This window comes from Podarcis tiliguerta (assembly GCF_965153285.1).
Source record: "Podarcis tiliguerta genome assembly, chromosome: 17".
NCBI lineage: Eukaryota > Metazoa > Chordata > Lepidosauria > Squamata > Lacertidae > Podarcis > Podarcis tiliguerta.
The window spans coordinates 15,417,906-15,437,478 of record NC_139550.1 but is presented as its reverse complement, the minus strand read 5'-3'; the positions used below and the strand labels follow the sequence as shown (position 1 = coordinate 15,437,478).

Here is a 19,573-nt window from a genome sequence, read left to right as displayed (position 1 = left end):
CTATAATAAGCCCTCATATTTCACCAGCCAACAACTTTTGAAAGAAGTCACTTACTGTAACAAAGGACACCGCGGAAGGATCCTGGTACTGGACCAGCAAAGTCTCCACCGGCAGCTGGATTTTGGGGCGACTTTTGATACGTTTGTTCAGGTGAACAAGCAATTCCATAACCTGAAAGAGAGCAAATAATCCTCTTGGATCTGACCGATTTGGGTTCCGCAATTGACAAAGTCCAAGATATAATGAGAATACCAAAGGATAATGATTGCAATACCCATATGGTATCTCATGTAACCATTTTTTTAAAAGAATGAGTCCAATGAGTTATTCTTTTTGCCCGCATGCACTATTGAGCCAGAGAGACAATCTGAACCCAAACCCCAAAAAATGAACCAAACATTTAGATTTTTTTGACCCAGATCACATCTCTGAATAATATTCAGGCTGCCAGCCCAAAATAAAAGTTTGACTTTAAAAACAAATCTGATGATACACTAGCAGGCTCCAAGCAGAATAAATTATATGCATCTAAAACTAACATATGGCAGGATTTTTAATCATTGTCTTTATATGTACTTCTGTGCCCAGGGAGTCTATACATACCTTCTTACGTACTCCTTCCTGTGTACTGGAAAGCTTCAGAAGAACAGGCGGTAGGAATTTGGATATAATATTCTGCAACTGCTCATCCGTTTCTGCATGGCCAAGACGTAAAAAGACACGCTCAAGCTGATCTATGAAAAAGAAAGGGGGGAGACGAATTAAAAACTAGCAAAATCTATGACAAACAGCAAAACGGACACAACCCAATATTACTTGATTCACCACTAAAATAAAATGGACCAACTGCATCATAGTACTGTTTAACCAAAGCTCTTTGGCTGTCAAGAATGGATTTAGTTCATTATCCCAGTGCAAGAATGCCAGCAAAATATCTCATACAAACTGGGGGCAGATATCAGTAACCAGTGTTTCCACTGCACAGACAATTTTACAGCTCACACTACCACAAAAGAATATTTGTGTCAGCAGCAAGGGCACCAATGGCCATTTTGATTTATTTGATTTACTTTGTAGCCAGCCAGATCTCAATAAACCAGTGTGGATTAATTGTATATATACACACAAACATAACCTCCACCTACACGCATATGGGTCTAGAGATATCTAACAGTAGACACCAAAAGCTCCAATGAAGAAAAGCATATTTCACTGTTGGAATGGCTTATTTACAGGTGGGTCAGGCATCTAGAACACTAGCTTCCTAGAAAATATTGTTAAACTGCTTTTACATCATATGCTAGCTTTCATTTTTTGCCCAAATGACGGCCTATTCCAACAACTGCAACAAGAGTTTTAATAGATGTCAATGAACTAAAGCACTTGTTGATTAACAATTTTAATCAGCTAGGCCATAAATTAATGACACACTTCTTTATTTTTTTTAAAGTACTGGTGTACTGATCATCCAACACAACAAGACAAAAAAAAGGTAGCATTTTTATTAAAGTTTAAGTTATCTCTGAAGGCCTTTATGATTTAATTGGTTAACAGGTGATTCCTCAATTAATCACTGTCATACTTATTTCTTATCACATTCTTTATCTTCATACTGCTTTGCAGTACACTATTTGTTTTTCTGCGACAGTGAAGTGAAAATTACTCTCATCTAAGTTTCTCAGTTCTACAAATAGGTGTATTAGAGAAGTATGGTTCAAGACAAGAAGTGAAATATTATTATCTACACCCCTTGCTCTTCAAACGTCAAGCCATCCAAATAATATTTCCCATCTTCTTATAAGTTTCTTCCTATACTATTGCACACAGTAATATGTAGTCGTACATATATTCCTTATGTTAAGACATCTCTACATTTTTCTTGTCCTGTGTGCTATGTTACACTGAACACAATGCTAGCACCTCCATCAACTTCTTTTTTCAGGTTCTATATGTAAGTTGCTAATCATGGGTTGTCATAAAATGGCAAAACAAATAATACAAATCATCCAACAAGAAGGGATGAGCTAAAATCCTGCTGTAATGAAGTGCTTCTGCTATGAACGAGCTGCTTGCTCAACAGCTCCAAACACAGCAAATGTGATTTTAGGGGTCTGGAGAAACAAGACAAGGACCAGTCTGGAAAAAAAGGGAATCCATATTCCATATCCCTTGAGCGGATTATATTCATGCAAAAATTAGGAAGAAATCCCAAATAAGAAATCCTAAGAATGTAGCACCTGTTTCACACAATAGCTTTTGGCTCCATGAACTTCTGTGACTTCTCCTCCTTCAATACTTTAAAATGAATGCCCTGTAGCAGGCTAGCCATACAATACTAGCACAGGTTCAGCTTTTGACAGTGACACCGAAAACTGATACACACAGCACTTTTAAAAAAAAACAAGGGAGTGAAATAAGTACCCTATTGATTTTCTAAAACTGTAACTTCCTCTTTTCAGATTTTCACCCCAATTTCAAACTTAATCTTTTTTCATGGTAGCTTGTTCCATTTAGTAAACATGTGCGCAGATGTCTTGCTTGTATCACTTTCTCAAAGTCCGGGTAAGAAAGGGGTACCCCAACAGTGAAAGTAATGGCATATAAATGCCCCTTAGATAAGATTTTCATAGTACCACATCCAGATACTTTCACTACATCATGTTGATACACTGACTACGGAATGGAGGCAGCCGTGTGTCAGGGGCTTGCCAAGACAGATGCATTTCAGGGTGAGTCTAGTCAGCACAATATTATCTGTGGAATGTGGCCACAAAGAACAGGCCTTTTACACAACAGAATTTTCAACTACAGGGCTTGCAACAGTAATGTTCTGCAAGGTGGTTTGGGATAATGACTTGCATCCAATTTCAAAGTGAGGACATCAATTTGCAAGGGCACTGCAAACTTTAAACACTGTAATCATAGTTGAGAATCCAGCTTTTAAAGGCAGCATAATTTAAAACGCTTCAAAGGAGTAAGGTGTACTGATTTCTCCCCAAAACCTTGTTAGAAGAGCACATTTGCCAGGAAGAAAGAGGTGAATTTAGTAATCCTTGTTTGTATTATTATTATTATTATTATCATCATCATCATTTCTACCCATCTTCTATGTTTAAAAACATAATAAAATAAAAACATGGTAAAATAAAAACTTATTTTACCATGAAAGGTGGAGGGAGGGGTGGAGGACGATGGGCATCAATAGCGAATGAACTTTCCTGATACAAATGGACCTCCAAAGGTTTAGTACAACACAATATTTCTGCGCTCCTGGACCAATGTGAGAAGCCCCAGGACACATGATTTGACCCCATGGGGTAGCTCATTCCTACAACAGTGTTGTACAATTTTCCAGAAGCAGCTACACATGCACAGGAAGGCACTGAAGGATGCTCTATTTACATATGCCTCTTCATGCTACCCAGGCAGCACAGGAACATGAGAACACAAGAAGAGCCTGCTGAATCAGACCAAAGGCCCATCTATTCCAAACTCCAGTTCTCACAATGGCCAACCTGTTACCAACTAGAAGGCCACAATCAAGACCTGAGCACAACAGCACCCTCACCTGCAGTTTCCGGCAACTAGTACTCAGGTAGTAAGATAAAGGTAAGTGGACCCATGGATGGTTAAGTCCAGTCAAAGGCGACTATGGGCTTGTGGCGCTCATCTTGCTTTCAGGTCAAGGGAGCTGGTGTTTGTCCACGGACAGCTTTCCAGGTCATGTGGCCAGCATGACTAAACCGCTTCTGGTGCCACGGACACCGTGACAAGTGCCAGAGCACACGGAAATGCCGTTTACCTTCCAGCTACAGCGATACCTATTTATGTACTTGCACTGGTGTGCTTTCAAACTGCTAGGTTGGCAGGAGTTGGGACAGAGCAACGGGAACTCACTCCATCGTGCAGATTCGAATCGGCTGACCTTCCGATCGGCAAGTCCAAGAGGCTCAGTGGTTTAGACCACAGCGCCACCCAGTATACTCAACTCAGGGCGTATACTGCCTCCAACCATGGAAGCAAAGTACACCCATTCGGCACTTGAGATGTGTGTTTTCAGGACCCACCCTATACTTGTGAATGCAATATGTTTTAACTGTTTTAAATTGCTATAAACTGCCTTAAGACCTGCTGGTGAAGGGCAGGAAATAAATGTAATCACAATAATAATAGTAACCACTGATAGCCTTAGGAAGAAATTGTGCTGCAAACCTTCCTGAACTGCAGACTTAGCAGTGATAATTAAATTACAGGGCACACTAGGAAAGAGAAGTATTGCTGGTATTTATTTATTTTATTATCATTTATAAACTGCTTAATATTTCAACAGCTTAACAGTCGGCACTATTTCATGAAGGAATTTTAAAAATTAATAAAAATCATGAGGTGGCGTGTCAAAAGATGTTGTGTCATCTTTCATCAGAGATGTCAAGAGTACTGACCAAATGGTGCCAGTGACGCACACTTTCCAAATCTCGCATGTGATCGGTGCACGCCACTCAAGTGCTGGCACGATTCCTCATTTCAAACTTAGGATCATCATGGACTTTCACAAAACAATTGCAACAATTGTGCAGCATCTGTTGTTTTTGAAACCTCTGTCATAGATTCATAGGGACTACAAGTCTAAGCACACTCACCAGAATGTACGGTAATTTCTACAGAACTTAGTAGGTCTCAGTTCCCAGTAAAGGTGCTTCTGAATGCATTGCATGTGGCATTAAGCAATGCATCCCCTCTCAGACTAAGCCAAACCAAAACTAAGTGTGAACAAGCAAGCAGACAGGTATTCATAAATAAAGCTGCTGCCACTTCACTCCAGTCCCAGTCCTGCTACTGCTGCATTACCCAGAGATAAGACAAGGAGGTTTAGGTATGTGCGAACCCACACAACATAGTTTGTCTCCCAGCAAACAAACCATGAGTACAGTACTGGTCAAGAACAAACCTTAGCTACAACTTGCAGCTTGTTTGAAGTGAGGCAAACCATGGGTCCAATTTCACTTATCACACCGAGCAAAATTATGGCTTAGCTTCCGGCTGGAGAAAGAGCCGGAGAGGAGCAAAATGGTTCGGATTTTTGTTCCGTGTACCCACAGTGTTTCTCTTTCACACTTAGCCATGGTTTGGCTTAATGTAACATGCTAAGTGGACCTGTTAAGTTAGGTGACAACCAGGCCACAGATGGAAACTGCATGTATGTGGGTTGCTTTACACGTTTGAAATGTACAAATAATTTTTGTTACACTAAGTCTCCAAAATCAAGTATCAGCTAAGACTGCTTTTAAAAATACTTGCTGAAGGTAAATTAGGCAGAAGGCAGGGAAAGTTTACTTATGCTTTAAGTCAGCCGTTCTGATGAGGAGCATAACAAAAATGGAGTACTTCACGAGCTAAGCATTTCTAAGTACTGTATCATTTCACCTCCCAACATTTTGGAACAAGTACAGAGACAAATCATGTCATTTCAAACCCCAGAAAACCAAAGGATTGGGGCACGGAGAAGGCTTACTCAAGATCAGACATATCCTGAAGGAGGAAACGGAGATCAGAAGGTTTTATTAAGGGAATGTTCCACCCAAGCACCACAGAAATCACAATTACAGCCCCAGCCTCTGCATCTTTGCTCAAAATAAATATTACATTGCACAACGTGACTTTCTACCAAGTCCCATCACTGTTCCTCTAGGATCTCTTCTGCAGGGACGAAGGAGGAACATGCGGAGATTGTGAAAGAACCATTTTCAATGAGACGAAAAAGAAAAATACATTTCCCAGCTTGCCTCGGTGCCATAAACTGCAGGCATTTCCTGTCACAAAGAATTACTTCCACGCCCCAGCAGAGCAAGGCTAGGGTCCCTTTAACATGGGGGGGGTGAAGAAAGAGAGAGAGAGAGAAGCACTAAATTTGGAAGGCAATGGGGGGTGGGGGTGGAGGAGACTTGCACCAGGCAAGACACGTTGGGAAATCAAAAGCTTCTCGCACGCTGGCAACATGCTCTCCCCTTCCCCAACATCTCCACGTCTGAAAGACAGGGTGTGTGTGAAAGGAAGGTGACCCTTAACAGGACCCCCCCCCACCCCCCAAAAAACCATCCCAATTCTAGGTGGATCCAAGAGACTCCCTAGAGCCGGATGCTAACCCGGAAAAGCAAAGTCATTATTGCCGCCTGGCCTGCACTTTTCAGTGTGATAGGACAGGAAGAATCAAATCAACCGGGGGGTAGGGGGGGGCGCTTTGGATTTACTGCCCCAGAAGAATATAAGGGGGGGAGGGCGGCTTTGGATTCGTCAAATCCCCAACGGGAGCATATCTATGGCAAGCATGCCTCGTTTCCATCGAGAATAACGAAACGCACGTACACACGATTCTTCAAAAACAGGGATTATATATAAAAAACCAGGGTGGGAAGAAGAAGGGTGTTAGGGCACCGATATAGATAAATAGATACAGTATATTGCGCGCCCCCTCCCCAACCCTCCTCCGCCCCGATGCTTTACTTTCAATTTCCTAATATGACTTTGCACAACAGAGGCCTAGGCGCCCGGCTTCCTCCTCCTCCTCCTCCCTCCTTCCCTTCCTCTCCCCCATCCTTTCGGGGCCAAACCCCCTCCTCCTGCCCCTCTGCCGGCTCTACATTTGCTCCCCCCCCCCCGTGCGAAACAAGGATCTCCAAAGCGAGCGGGGTGCACGACCCTCCTCCGGCGCCCACCCTATAAAGAAGGGCCCGGCCACTCCCCTGCTGCAAGGAGCCCCACAAAAAAAGAGGGAGCCACTAGAAGACTATGGGGAGGGGGAATTAAAACTTGTCAGCCCACCTCTGCCCCCCACACCAAAAAAAATCCCCCTCCCCAAACTCCTCTCTGTGCCAGAGCCCCCCACTTACTCAGCTCGTCCTGGGCAGCGTTAGCGGCCGCAGCCATGTTGTCAGCTGGGGGGGTGTGGGAAAAAGAAGGGAGGAGAAGAAGGGAGGCTTAGCCGGTCGCCCTCCGGGCTCCGCACCCGTCGCCCCCTTTCCTTCTCCCCGACGTCACCCCGCTTTTCCCCCCTGTATGAGCTTCTCTTGCTGAGAGTTGAGCCCGCGGAGGGGAAGAGAAAGAGAGGCAGAGAAAAGGGCTGCTTTCCTTCTTCTTCTTCTCCTCCTCCTCCTCCCTCTCGTGTGACTCTCCCCTGAAACGCCAACCACCGTCGAGGCGACGGCGGGGCTCGATGCCCTGCGACTCTCCCCTCCGCGTGTGCATGTGCCTCGCACGCTTGCCTTGCACACCCTTCCCCACCCTGCTCGGGTTTTATATTTAGAAAAGGCTGTGTACGTCGCTCAGCCCGCCAGCTTGCTCTCTTTATTTTATTTTATTTGCCACCCCACGTTTTCCTCCTCCAAGGCGCTCTTCTTCCTAGCCCAGGGAAGCCCCAATTGCTCCACGCGCAGATGAACTCAAGGTTACGATAAGTCTTAGGTGAGGACAGCCTGTTGTGGTGGTTGTTCCTCTCCCTGCGAAATCTGGGGGTTTTTTGGGGGGGGGTGAACCCCCATGTGCATTCTCATCACAAGACGGCAAAGGAAAACTGACCTGCCTCCATGCTGACTTCCATGGCTCAGTGATGTTCTGTCTACTCTTGTCCTCGCTGACCCGCCGCCCCGTCTAAAATGAGGTGGTGGTGGTGGTGGAAAAACAAAAACCAGAAGCACTTAACAAATAAAAAGGAAAGGAGAGTTTCTCCCCCTATCTGCGGAAGGTGATTGTAGCAGTCGGGATTGTTTCTGCCTCGAAAGGTCTTTGAGCGACGTGGCTCTCATAAAATAGAAATTCCCAGATGTAGACTCAAGTAAACCACCTGTAAATCCTAGCCCCCCCCCCCCAAGTGTCCCTATTTTCCAGGGATAGACCTGGATTTACAGGAGCCTTCCTGATTTGATCCCGGAATGTCCCACTTTCCCTTAGGGCATCCGTATTTTCATCAGAGAAATGTTGGAAGGTTATGTGACACTCAAGCAGAGGAGATAAGAAAACATACAGTACAAGCTTTAGAAGACATCTGAAGGTGGCCCTGTATTAGGGAAGTTCTTTAATGTTTAATGTTTTATTATAGTTTTTTATATATGTTGGAAGCCTCCCAGAGTGGCTGAGGCAACCCAGTCAGATGGGTGGGATATAAATATTATTATATGGCTCTATTTTCATCGGAGAAATGTTGGAGGGCATGATGCTGTCAGGGTGGTGAAAGATGGCATTTTTAACCAACATTTTCAAGACACTTGAATGAAGGAAATGGGCTGTGAATTTGAAATCAAGGTGTGCAAATTATTCCATACTCCCAAAGTGCCCATAATTATTATTATCTCTCTGTCTGTCTGTCTGTCTGTCTGTCTGTGCATAGGAAGGTCTTGCCTATTTCAAGAGACTCCTGGCTAGAGCACAGTGTAACTCCATGCACTCTGCACACTAAAACATACTGTGCAATGCATGCACGCACCTGCATGATCTCACTCAGTAGGACCAGGCTACTCAACAGGCTACTCAACAGGAATACAGATTAGGTTTTTCTGCCACTGTTTCATGGTTTTTCTCCATAGGAATAAATGCAGAGGTGGTAAAAGTGGTGGTCCAAAACATGGTGCTGCAGTGGTACTTGGTCATGACTGTGCATATTGATTGGCAGGACCCTCTGTGGCCAGATTAGGAGGGCTGGTTTGTGGGTGAAGCTGAGTGTGCCATGGAGCTCTTCAGACCATGATGCTGCCCATGCCAATGTGCCTCTGTTGCTTCTCCCCATGCCTACCTATATCCCCCCCTTCCATGTCCCTGAGCTTCACACATGTTGCCTTCAGCTGGCCCTCATCCCACCACCCAGGTACTCAATGTTGCCATGGCTTTCTGCTGTTGCTCTACACTCCCTTCACTCCCTTCTCATCCATCTGTGCCACCCTTGCAGTGCTGAGAGCCCCCCCTGGCACCCACTGATGTGCACAGTCTGCACACGTTACTACCACCCTTGGTGTTGGGCTTCCACCTGACCTGTACCATGTGTTTGGTGGTCCTCCAGGTTGGGCTACTCTCCCAGCCCCATGCATGGTGAAACATGAGAGGTGCTGGAACCAACTGTTTTTGAGCTTTTGCGGGGGATCACTCAAAATGCATTTTGGGGGAAGAGAGCTTTTGGGGGGAATTTGCCCCCAAAAGGGTGATATTCCAAATCCAATTTGATACTCCAAATCCAAATAATTTTATTATACTAGCCATTGGTCATGACAAATCTGAATAAAAAATAAATACAAATAAAAGGGGTGCTGCACCACAACGAATAGATGCTCAAACATATACTTCCTGATTCTGATGGCAAGACCCTGGACATTTTGCCAATTTTTCAAAATTCCCCCCTGAACGTTAATTTCGCCATTTGGATCCCGGACATGTCCAGGAAATTCTGGACATATGGCAACCCTAACCTGCCTCTCTTCCCTCCCGGGGGTCTTCCTGCCCTCTGCAGACAATGGCAGTTTGTCTCTAGCTCTGACTAGGCTGTATTTTCCATCCCACCGGGTTCTCTGTTCACACAGCAAGCGTTTTTGGGAGTTGTGGTCCAGCAGAGTCTTGAAAAAAGTGTCTTCCCTTAATCATCCTCCAGCCTTTTTAACACTGACTTGTGCAGGTTAAACTACAGTTCCTAGCATTGTTATTGGGGGGGGGGGTGTCTTTAAATATACAGTGTGTAACAAGTACAGTAGTGGAGAAAGGGTGTGAAACTTTATAAATGTATTTTGGTGTTTTTATATTGTAAACCGCCCTCTGATCCTTGGATGAAGGGCGGTATAGAAATAATAATAATAATAATAATAATAATAATAGTTGTTATTATTTGGACCAGAGGCATCAAGCAACCACGTCAGAATCCAGAGTGATAGGAAGAGCCGTTTTATTGCAAATTGACTGACAGTGACTTAAAGTCACATGCATCACCTATTAAGAAATTAGAAACCCTAACTATGCTGAACCAGCAAAGTTAACAGGTAAAATAAGAGAACCTAATGATTGTTTTATGGGAGCCTTTTTTGGAGTATATAAACATTATAGTACGATGCATTGACCAGCAAGATTTGAATTATGAGCAACAGAAGGAATTAGTGATTATTACATTATTGTCATGAGAGCGGTGTTTTTTTCAGGGGGTACTCCAGGGTACACAGAACCTGCAGCTCTTTTTTGTGTTAAAAAGTGTTCCACTTATGGTGAGAACCTACACCTATTTTTCTATTTTAAAAAGCACTGTGTGAGAGAGAAGATAGGGTGCAGAAAGGGGGGGAACCCCTGGAAAATGGGGTGGGAAGTCGACAAAACAAAATTCAATTATATATCGTGATGTACGTATTTGTGAAATGTGTGGAAATTTAATAAAATATAAAGGACGGAGAAATGAGAAACCCGCAGGCGAGTCGCATAGAATACACGTCCTCGCCCCCCCCTTCATACTCCTCCCTTCCCTTTTTGGTGTTTCCCCTCCAACTCCGCCCACTCTCCTCTCTCATTGGCCCTTCCCGTCGCAACGTCTCCGTCGTCCTGCACGTCCCTTATTTCGAAGTCTCCCCCTCCCACCCACTTTGCGTGCCGCGCCACGTCTCGGCCCTCCGGTCTCCCTCTTTCCCCGCCTCCTTTGGATTGACCCGCTCCCTTTCCAATCCCGACCGCTGCTGTCCCTCCCCTTTTCCCCTGACTGACGTGAACAGAAAACCCTCCCGGCTCCCCATTCCCCACCCCTATTCTCGTTTTGATTGGCCGCTCCCTTTCCAATATACGATGACTGACGTGAACAGAAAACCCTCCCGCCTTCCTATTCCCTCCCCTCCCCAAGCTCCTCTTGATTGGCCGATCCTCTTCCAATCCCGACCTCTCCTCCCGTTCTCTCTCTGTGCCTGACGTTAGACGGCAGGGTAACGTATGGTGCCCGCCTTGCTCCTCCTGCTTTCCAGGCCCACCCAGTCAGCGCCCTCGCTTTCTGTCCACGCGTCCATGTGTTCTAGCCCCGCCCCTCCCGCGGCCGAGAGCGGCGCGAGGGAGCTCGCGAGGCGGCGGCGGCGGCGTAAGCGTCGTGGTGGTGGCGGCGTTGCGCGCGAGGCCCCTCCCGCGAGCGGTCGCCCTTGGCTACGGGCATGGCGTGGGCGCGGCCGGCTCCGGGGGTTCCGGAGGGGCTGCGGCCTCCGCCGCCGCCGCCGCTCCTCCTCCTCCTCGTGTGGGTCTCCGCCCTGTGCCTTTTCCCCCGGCCGGCGGAGGCCCTGGTGGAAGGTCTCTACTGCGGGAAGCTGGTCTGCTACGACGTGCTGGGCGTGAGCCGGGATGCCAGCAAGGCTGAAGTGGCCCGGGCTTACCGGCAGCTGGCCCTCCGCTACCACCCGGACCGCCGACCGCGGGAACCCGACCCGGACGGCAAAGGAGCAGAGGCCGCCCAGGAGAAGTTCCTGCTCATCGCCACCGCCTACGAGACCCTCAAGGTGAGAGAGCGGGGCCGGGGCCGCCCCCTCCCTCCGCCCGCCCCGGCCGGACCCCTCCGGTAAGACACGCGCCGTCCGCACCCTCCTCCTCCCCCCTCGCACGCACCCAGGCTCAGTTTCTCCCAACAGCACCCACCTCCCTGGCTCCCTTGAGGAGAAGGAGCAGCTGCGGGGAGGAGGGTGACAGGAGCGGCAGGCGCCGGGAGGGCTCTGAACAAGGGCTCCCCCTTCGCATCCCCCTCATCATTTCTCTGCCATGCAAAGAGGGGTCTCCTATTCCATATGGCTTCCAATATACAGTATACAATATATACTGTATATACATAATAAAACATTGAAAAGACTTTCCCATACAGGGCTGCCTTCAGTCCTGTATGTAAAAGCATAATATATAAACATAATGAAACATTAAGCATTGGAAAAACTTCCCCATACAAGGCGGCCTTCAGTCCTGTATATAAAAACATAATGAAACATTAAACATGGAAGAAAACTTCCCCATACAGGGCTGCCTTCAATCCTGTATGTAAAAGCATAATATAAAAACAGAATGAAACATTAAACGTTGAAAAAACATCCCCATACAGGGCTGCTTTCAGCTCTGTATATAAAAACATAATATTAAAACAACATGAAACATTAAGCATTGAAGAAAACTTCCCTGTACAGGGCTGCCTTCAGAAGGCTCTGGATCTGTTAACGCCACAACCTCCAACATTTCTGCGATGGAAATAAGGGACATTGTCCTATTCCATCATATTTTTTTTAGTATTCATACCCCTGTCCATCTGACTGGGTTGCCCCAGACACTCTGGGTGGCCTCCAATATATATATAGAAACATAATGGAACATTAAAAAACTTCCCTATATAGGGCTGCCTTCAGAGGTCTTCTAAAAGTTGTATACAATTAGTTGCTTATCTCATTGGCTCAGGGGTTGCATTACTCCATACACTCCAACATTTCTCTGATGAAAAGAGGGACATCCTAAGGGAAAATAGGGACACTTGGAGGGTCTGCCTTCGTGGGGTGTCCTCCCTCCACAACACACTTCTAGACAGTGTTAGAAACTCAGATATATAAGCTAGGTGCCAAATGGCCCCTTAAACCAAGGTTGCAGTCGCCAAAACAGAATGTATAGTTGCCATTTTCGGGCAAGACGGCTCTAAAGTCATTTTTCAAACGATGGACCAACTGCGATTGATTCTCAGTTAAACATTTATCTAGTTCAGATGACAACCTTGAGGTTGGTTAAGGGTCAGTCCACATATATATTGGCCTATTCCGACCTCTTTTTCTTAATGGAGACTGCTCCTGCTCAGGCTGAAGAGAAAAAGCAGTTTGGTTCCAGAAATTCCTTCTGATTGGGCAGATAAAATATAACTGATGGAATTCCACGTGGTGGGGTGTTAGTGTGTGAAAACAGGGCTTGCAGTTTATATGCATACACCAATATATTTTTGTGCTGTATAATATGCAAGGTGTTTGTGTATGCAGTGGTACCTCGGATTACATACGCTTCAGGTTACAGACTCCACTGACCCAGAAATAGTACCTTGGGTTAAGAACTTTGCTTCAGGATGAGAACAGAAATCGCACGCCAGCAGCACAGCAGGAGGAGGAGGCCCCATTAGCTAAAGTGGTGCTTCAGGTTAAGAACAGTTTCAGGTTAAGAACGGACCTCTGGAACGAATTGAGTACTTAACCCGAGGTACCACTGTATATTTCAGACAGAGAAAAGAAACTGGCCCATTAAACCAAGGTTGGTAACGGCAAGTATGCCTTGCCTAACTAGTTTCAGTCATTAGTTTAATGTGTTTGCTTATAACTCCTTTGAGAAGAATAGCTTGTCAGTAGTCAAGTGTATGGGTCACGGCTGGCGCTGTGGGTTAAACCACAGAGCCTAGGACTTGCTGATCAGAAGGTCGGCGGTTCGAATCCCCGCAATGGGGTGAGCTCCCATTGCTCGGTCCCAGCTCCTGCCAACCTAGCAGTTCGAAAGCACGTCAAAGTGCAAGTAGATAAATAGGTATGGCTCCGGCGGGAAGGTAAACAGCGTTTCCGTGCGCTGCTCTGGTTCGCCAGAAGCGGCTTAGTCATGCTGGCCACATGACCCGGAAGCTGTCTGCGGACCAACACCAGCTCCCTCGGCCCATAGAGCGAGATGAGCGCTGCAACCCCAGAGTCGGTCACGACTAGACCTAATGGTCAGGGGTACCTTTACCTTTGTCAAGTGTATTGCGTCAGAAGCATAAAGTATAAACACCTTTACTTTTTTCTATTTTACTCCTATTGTATAAATACTATTGATCATTTTATGTTTGAAAATTTAAGTGTTCAACTAGAGATAATTGCCATAAATACAACCAAAAGCAATTCCTTAAACTAAGCGGATGGTGGTTGTTTTTGTTCATTGACATATGGGATATTTCCAAATGAAAACCTGCCAATCATTATTTGCAGGATGAAGAAACTCGTAAGGATTATGATTATATGTTGGATCATCCTGAGGAGTATTACAGCCATTACTATCACTATTATAGTAGAAGATTGGCACCCAAGGTAGATGTCAGAATCGTGATTCTAGTCACCGTCTGTGCCATCTCTGTTTTTCAGGTAAATATCTTTGTCTACAAACTGTTCCATTGTTACCATCTGACCTGGAAAATACTGAAAGACGAAATGTAACATGGCTGGTTTCTTACAAATATTTTCCCTTTGTGTGATCAAGTGCTGTCTGCTCTCAATATTATGCAAGCAAAGGAGGTGGCTGGCCTGAGCTTATTACCTGCAAAATAAGGAACATATTAAAAATATCACATCAGCTTTCCCTAAGATGTTTGGACACAATACATGGAAAGGGGATTTTTTTAAAAAAAGAGAGTGATTATGAATGCAAAGCTATGCAAATAAAGAAAACAATAGAACAAGTTTGATATAGTGCATCCTATATATATAGTCTTGAGTACCACAGGGAAGGGTAATTTGCTTATTATCTAAGGCTAATATTGCTTACTGTTTTATATTTTAGTTCTTCAGCTGGTGGAGTAGCTACAATGAAGCTATCAACTACCTAGCAACCATGCCAAAATATCGTATACAAGCCATGGAGATTGCCAGGCAACAAGGGCTACTAAACAGAGCCAAAGAAAAGGGCAAGAACAGGCGGTCCAAGGAAGAAATCCGCAAGGAGGAGGAGGAAATAATCAAAGATGTAATAAAAAACAAAATAGATATCAAGGGTGGTTATCAGAAGCCCCAAATATATGACATACTCTTATTCCAAATCCTTTTAACACCTTTTTATCTGTGCAAGTACATAGGATGGTATTGTTGGTGGATTTATTGTTTCAACATCAAAGGACAAGAGTATGGGGAAGAAGAGAAATTGTATATTATACGCAAGTACATGAAAATGTCACAGTCTCAGTTTGACACTTTGGAAGATCACCAGAAAGAGACTTTTCTTGAACGACAGCTCTGGATAAGAGAGAACTATGAGGTGAGCGGCGTTGGCACACAGGAAGTGGAAAAAGAACCTAACATGTCCTGACTTCTTAAATTATGTTCATACCACACCTAAGCGAAGGCGCTTGCTTGTGCGGTTCCATAGTGTTGGTTCATGCACTTGGGGTCACAAGCAGTGATCAGTGTCCCATACGCTGCTAAAATACACCAGGTATTTCATATTACGGTCGTCCAAACTTACTGTCTTTGTAGCAGTCTTCCCCAACCTTTATTTATTGGTTGGGCTGTTGCATAATTACCATGCTTCTTTAAGACTCATGGGCAGTATACTAACACAGTAGATGGTTCACTTCAGTGTTTAAATGAACTTCTTCGTTATGTTTATTAGAGGCTGAGTGGCATTGTTGTTGTTTTTTAAAATGCCTGTCTAAAAATGTGCTACTCAAGTCAGCTTACAGTACAAATCAGTAAAGCAGCACAGTAAGTCACAACACACAAAAGCAAAACACAATGCGGTACACTACAGTTAACAAGACTATCATTAGGAAAAAACTGCTCAGATTCGATTTTTAGCAGATGGTGTAGGCTTTGTAAAATGGAGACCGTAATTTGTCATCTGAATCTCAGAGGAGGGCCAGAAATGACGTTCCTTAGAGAGGATGCTACAAAGATCGAGAGATGGAGAAGGCCCAGTGAGAAACAGTCACAGAATGCTCTTCTGAATATATGCTCTCTGAGAACCTTATCCTAGTTCTAGGATCAGGGAACCCAGCAGTAAATCAGCTTAGAAGTTCTGCTGAAGGAGAAGAACCATTTTATCTTCCACAACGCAATAATTGTCTGTGTTAAAGCAGGTAGAGCTGTCAATCTTTGTTGTTCTAGCACCATTTTTAAAAAAACCAACATACTGGCAATAGAAGCCTTGGTGCAGTGTGGCATTTCCAGTCTACTGAGAGAGCTGTCACCAGCCTTGTCCCTTTCAGTGCCATACAAGGAGTATTAGGTTGTATCCAATGATAGTCCTGCTCATAGCAGAAGCATTGAAATTAATAGGAACAACTAACTTAGGTCCGTTACAACCCATTGTGCCTCATATGCTATGTAGAGAGCAGAAGTGGGAAAACATTGGCTTCATTCTGCAGAGCGCGAGTTTGTAAATATTTCAATTAATATCAATTTGAATATTAATTGATACTCTGTTAATGTGTTACCTTAGCTATTGGTAATGTACTTTAAAAATAAATGCCAAATGCTAGTCCTACTCAGTAGAACCATTGCAGTCAATGGACATATCTAACTTAGGTTAATTAATTTCATTGAGTCTACTCGTGAGCGGGATTAGCATTGACTCAAATGTGACTATTAAAGTTTAAAGCTGTATTTTTTACCCACCTGCATGGTATTTAGCTCTTTAGCCCGTTATGGCACATTTTCAGTGTATCCCCCAAGCACATTAGTTTTAGGATCAACTACTTTTATGCAATCCAGTGCTCCATTTGAATGTCAGATTGGGGAATCTGCATTTTGGGACTGGCCTGTCCACAGTGAAACTGTCAAAGAATCTGTGTTGCTAAAGCACAGTGAAGATTGATGTTGCTTTCAGTTAAATTTTTCCTTCTCTTTTAGCTTTACAAACAAGAGCAAGAGGAAGAACTGAAGAAAAAAATGGCATCGGACCCTCGATGGAAAAGATACAGGCGGTGGATGAGAAATGAAGGACCTGGAAGACTGACTTTTATTGATGATTGACACTTGCTGTAACTTATACGGTCCAGTGATGATTGGCAAGAAAAATTCATACCTAAAAAGTTCAGAGTTTAACTGCTGTGTCTCAGCAATGTTCTGAAACTCAGGAAGTAATCAGGCAGAAAACTAGTACAATTTTATGATTTTTATAAAATAAAAGGAAATCTGCTAATAAGTCTTAATTGTTTTGCTCCATGGTTCACTCGATGTTGAATTAAAAACAAGCCTGACAATGGATCTCCTAAAGAGTCTTCATGTAAATGTGATAATGTAACAGGCACATAGGTGGCCTTATTTGGCAGCAGGAGCCAAATCAGCCATCCAAGCCATGCCCATGTTGTTTTGCCTTTCGTTTGTACAGCCCCAAAGCTCAAAGTTGGAGGCTGTCACGAGGCTTCAATCGTTCTTGTGTGATAGGAAGTTGAAAGATCATAGCCTCCTGGCAGGTTCATGTGGTTGCCAGTTTGAGGTGGCAAAGATGAATTTCCAGTGCTGATGAAGCAATAGAAATACACTTTTCAGCAGGCCTCCCCGCTGCTGTAGTAGTCAAAATCCCCTTATAGAAAGCTCCAGAAAAGGTGTGTACAGTGAACACCAGGCTGGCTAAGTTTTATATCAATCCAAGAACCACACTGATGGATACTCTGCACCCCACCAACGACGACAGCTGCATGTCAGTGTTGGAGATGGCTAATGTATGCATGCCCTCGTACACAAACTGTACAAACAAATTGCACATGCACCACATAAACAGCATGCACACTCGCATAGCGCCATGTACACAATGCAGATAAAAACTATCGGCATTCCACGTATCCCTGCTAGTGCTGGCTGCAAACGGCCTTTTCCGTTGGCTTCCCTTTTGAGAGGATCTCTAAACAGCAGAGGGTTCTTTCACCTCCTGTTCTTACTGCTAAGGACTGCAGTGCTAATATCCGAGATAAAGCTGCTTGTCTGTTCAGCATTTCAGCCCACACATTTGCCAGTGGTGGCATGGCAAGAAATGCCTCTTTAGAAAGCAGGCAAACAGCATTACCTCTGATCTTAGCGCTGTGGTCCTTAGCGCACAGAATGGGAGATAAAAGCGCAGGCAGAGAAGTCTTGCACTGTGGTGCTTGGGGATGAGAGTGGGAGATTAAAGCACTCTTGCCTGCAGAGATCTCTCTCTAAAGAGCTATATCTCCTGAAGCAGCTTGCTGCAACTCCAGTGATTGCGTTGTGTGTTTGCACCTGAGAGTATCCCCTAGCCTAAGTAGTTTGAGAAGGAATTCGTTTAGTTTGGATGGTCTTTTACAAAAATGTCTGCTGGAAAAACGCTCCCTGCGAGCTGGTTTGCGTGTAACATCAAGGCAAACCATTGCTTAGTACAAATGGGAGGATTTGCACCTCCCTCAGTCCTGTTGCTTTGGGCAGGGTAGTGTCTTCCAAACCTATAGCTTGTGAGCTGTAAACCAAAGGAGAAAAGGGGAAAATCCTGGACTGGGATGGTGAGGGTGCCATGTGAATTATTAATGGCAAGACAGGCCAAAGCAAATCCACATTTTGTTCTGGTGCAGACAAAGTCATCGCTTTCAAAGGAGCCTACTTCCTGGTGATGGGATTTGGGTTTCATGCACACTGCTGTGCTCAGATGGGAAGAACCTCCGCCATGGGAGTTTACAGTAATTTTTGGGAGGGTGGGGTCAAAACAATGAAAGGGGGCTGGTTTCTCACATCAGAACTGAGAAGAAGAGTGCCAGTACCTATTACCTCATCTCTCAGGTTCTACAAATGCCAGAAACACACACCTTTTTAAGGTCACCCATGCCCCAAGTCCCTACTCCAACATCTTTGAGACAGCAGGTTTACATTTCTCCCCAATATACGAGCCAACTCCTAGGGGCCGAGGTCCCTTTGCCCACACAATAAAATATTTGAGAGGGCTGGCCCCACCAAAGTTGATGAGCATTGCCTGGGGTGCTGATTTGAATAAAATATTGGGGAGGGGCCAGGTAAGCCCCACCCTGCATAGATCACAAGATGTGGCCCACACACACCATTTGAATAGCAATGCTCATCAACTTTGGGGAGTCTGGCCCACTCAGATATTTTATTTGGGGGGCCAATAGTCAACTAGGAGCTGGCTCCTATGTATGCCATAGCCAAGGGTGGGGCAGGGGGGCAGCTGCCCCCCCAAATCCTCAAAAATTATTGAAAAGCATTAAAAAATAATGCTAAGATTCTGTCTCCCAGCAAAAGCCTGCCCCCCGCAAAATCCTCTTTGGGGAGGGATTTTTGCCTGCCATCTCCGACAAAAAAGGGGGCCTGACAAAAATCCTGGCTATGCCTATGCTCCTATGGGCATTGCCATTCATATGGTATGTCTGTTTTGCATCTTGTGATCGATGATGTGGGGCAGGGGGGGGGGGGGGCGCTTACCTGACATGGCAGCTGCCCCCTAAAGCAAGTAAAACAATAGAAATACTTAACTAACTGATGGATCAAGTCGATTCTGCCCCCCCCAAACAAAGTCTTGCCCCCCCCCCAACAAAAATCCTGGCTACGCCCGTGACACCCACCCACCCAATGTTTTAGCCAAGTTGGTTGCTCTACTCCCCCAAAACTCCCGGGACGAAGGAACGCGGGTTGGGTTTTCAAGGGCAGCCCTCTCAATCTTCAACCTGCTTTGCGTGTGCAATTTAGACTCGTGCCCTGGCGGGTCTGTAAGTCGGGTCAATTCTTTGTCCAGGGCAGCTGTTTATCAGCTCCATCTGGTACACAGGCTGAGACCCTACCTGTCCGCGGACTGTCTGACCAGAGTGGTGCATGTTATGGTTATCTCTCGCTTGGACTACTGCAATGCGCTCTACGTGGTGCTACTTTTGAAGGTGAC

General features: G+C 45.1%; 2 protein-coding genes across 8 annotated transcripts in view; one reads left to right on the top strand and one right to left on the bottom strand.

Annotated features, from left to right (window-relative positions):
- ECPAS (Ecm29 proteasome adaptor and scaffold) overlaps nucleotides 1-7,719 on the bottom strand; it is a 61,805-nt gene extending 54,086 nt beyond the window's left edge. For 2 of the 7 annotated variants that reach the window (XM_083419272.1, XM_083419274.1), the window contains exons 1-3: nucleotides 7,574-7,719; nucleotides 605-735; nucleotides 56-172 (exon numbers count right to left, since the gene is read on the bottom strand). In XM_083419272.1, coding sequence (XP_083275398.1) covers nucleotides 56-172; nucleotides 605-735; nucleotides 7,574-7,595 — 270 coding nt within the window. In that variant the 5' untranslated portion in view covers nucleotides 7,596-7,719. Of the gene's footprint in view, nucleotides 1-55; nucleotides 173-604; nucleotides 736-6,888; nucleotides 7,421-7,573 lie in introns of those variants that run through there. The other 5 variants (XM_083419275.1, XM_083419277.1, XM_083419271.1 and 2 more) reach the window with 4 other exon arrangements.
- A 3,195-nt stretch (nucleotides 7,720-10,914) lies between these two features.
- DNAJC25 (DnaJ heat shock protein family (Hsp40) member C25) lies at nucleotides 10,915-16,883 on the top strand. The gene is made up of 4 exons (XM_083420480.1): nucleotides 10,915-11,487; nucleotides 13,951-14,103; nucleotides 14,519-14,989; nucleotides 16,582-16,883. The coding sequence occupies exons 1-4, from the start codon at nucleotides 11,149-11,151 to the stop codon at nucleotides 16,702-16,704; spliced, it is 1,086 nt and encodes a 361-aa protein (XP_083276606.1). The 5' UTR covers nucleotides 10,915-11,148; the 3' UTR covers nucleotides 16,705-16,883.
- The last annotated feature ends 2,690 nt before the right edge of the window (nucleotides 16,884-19,573 follow it).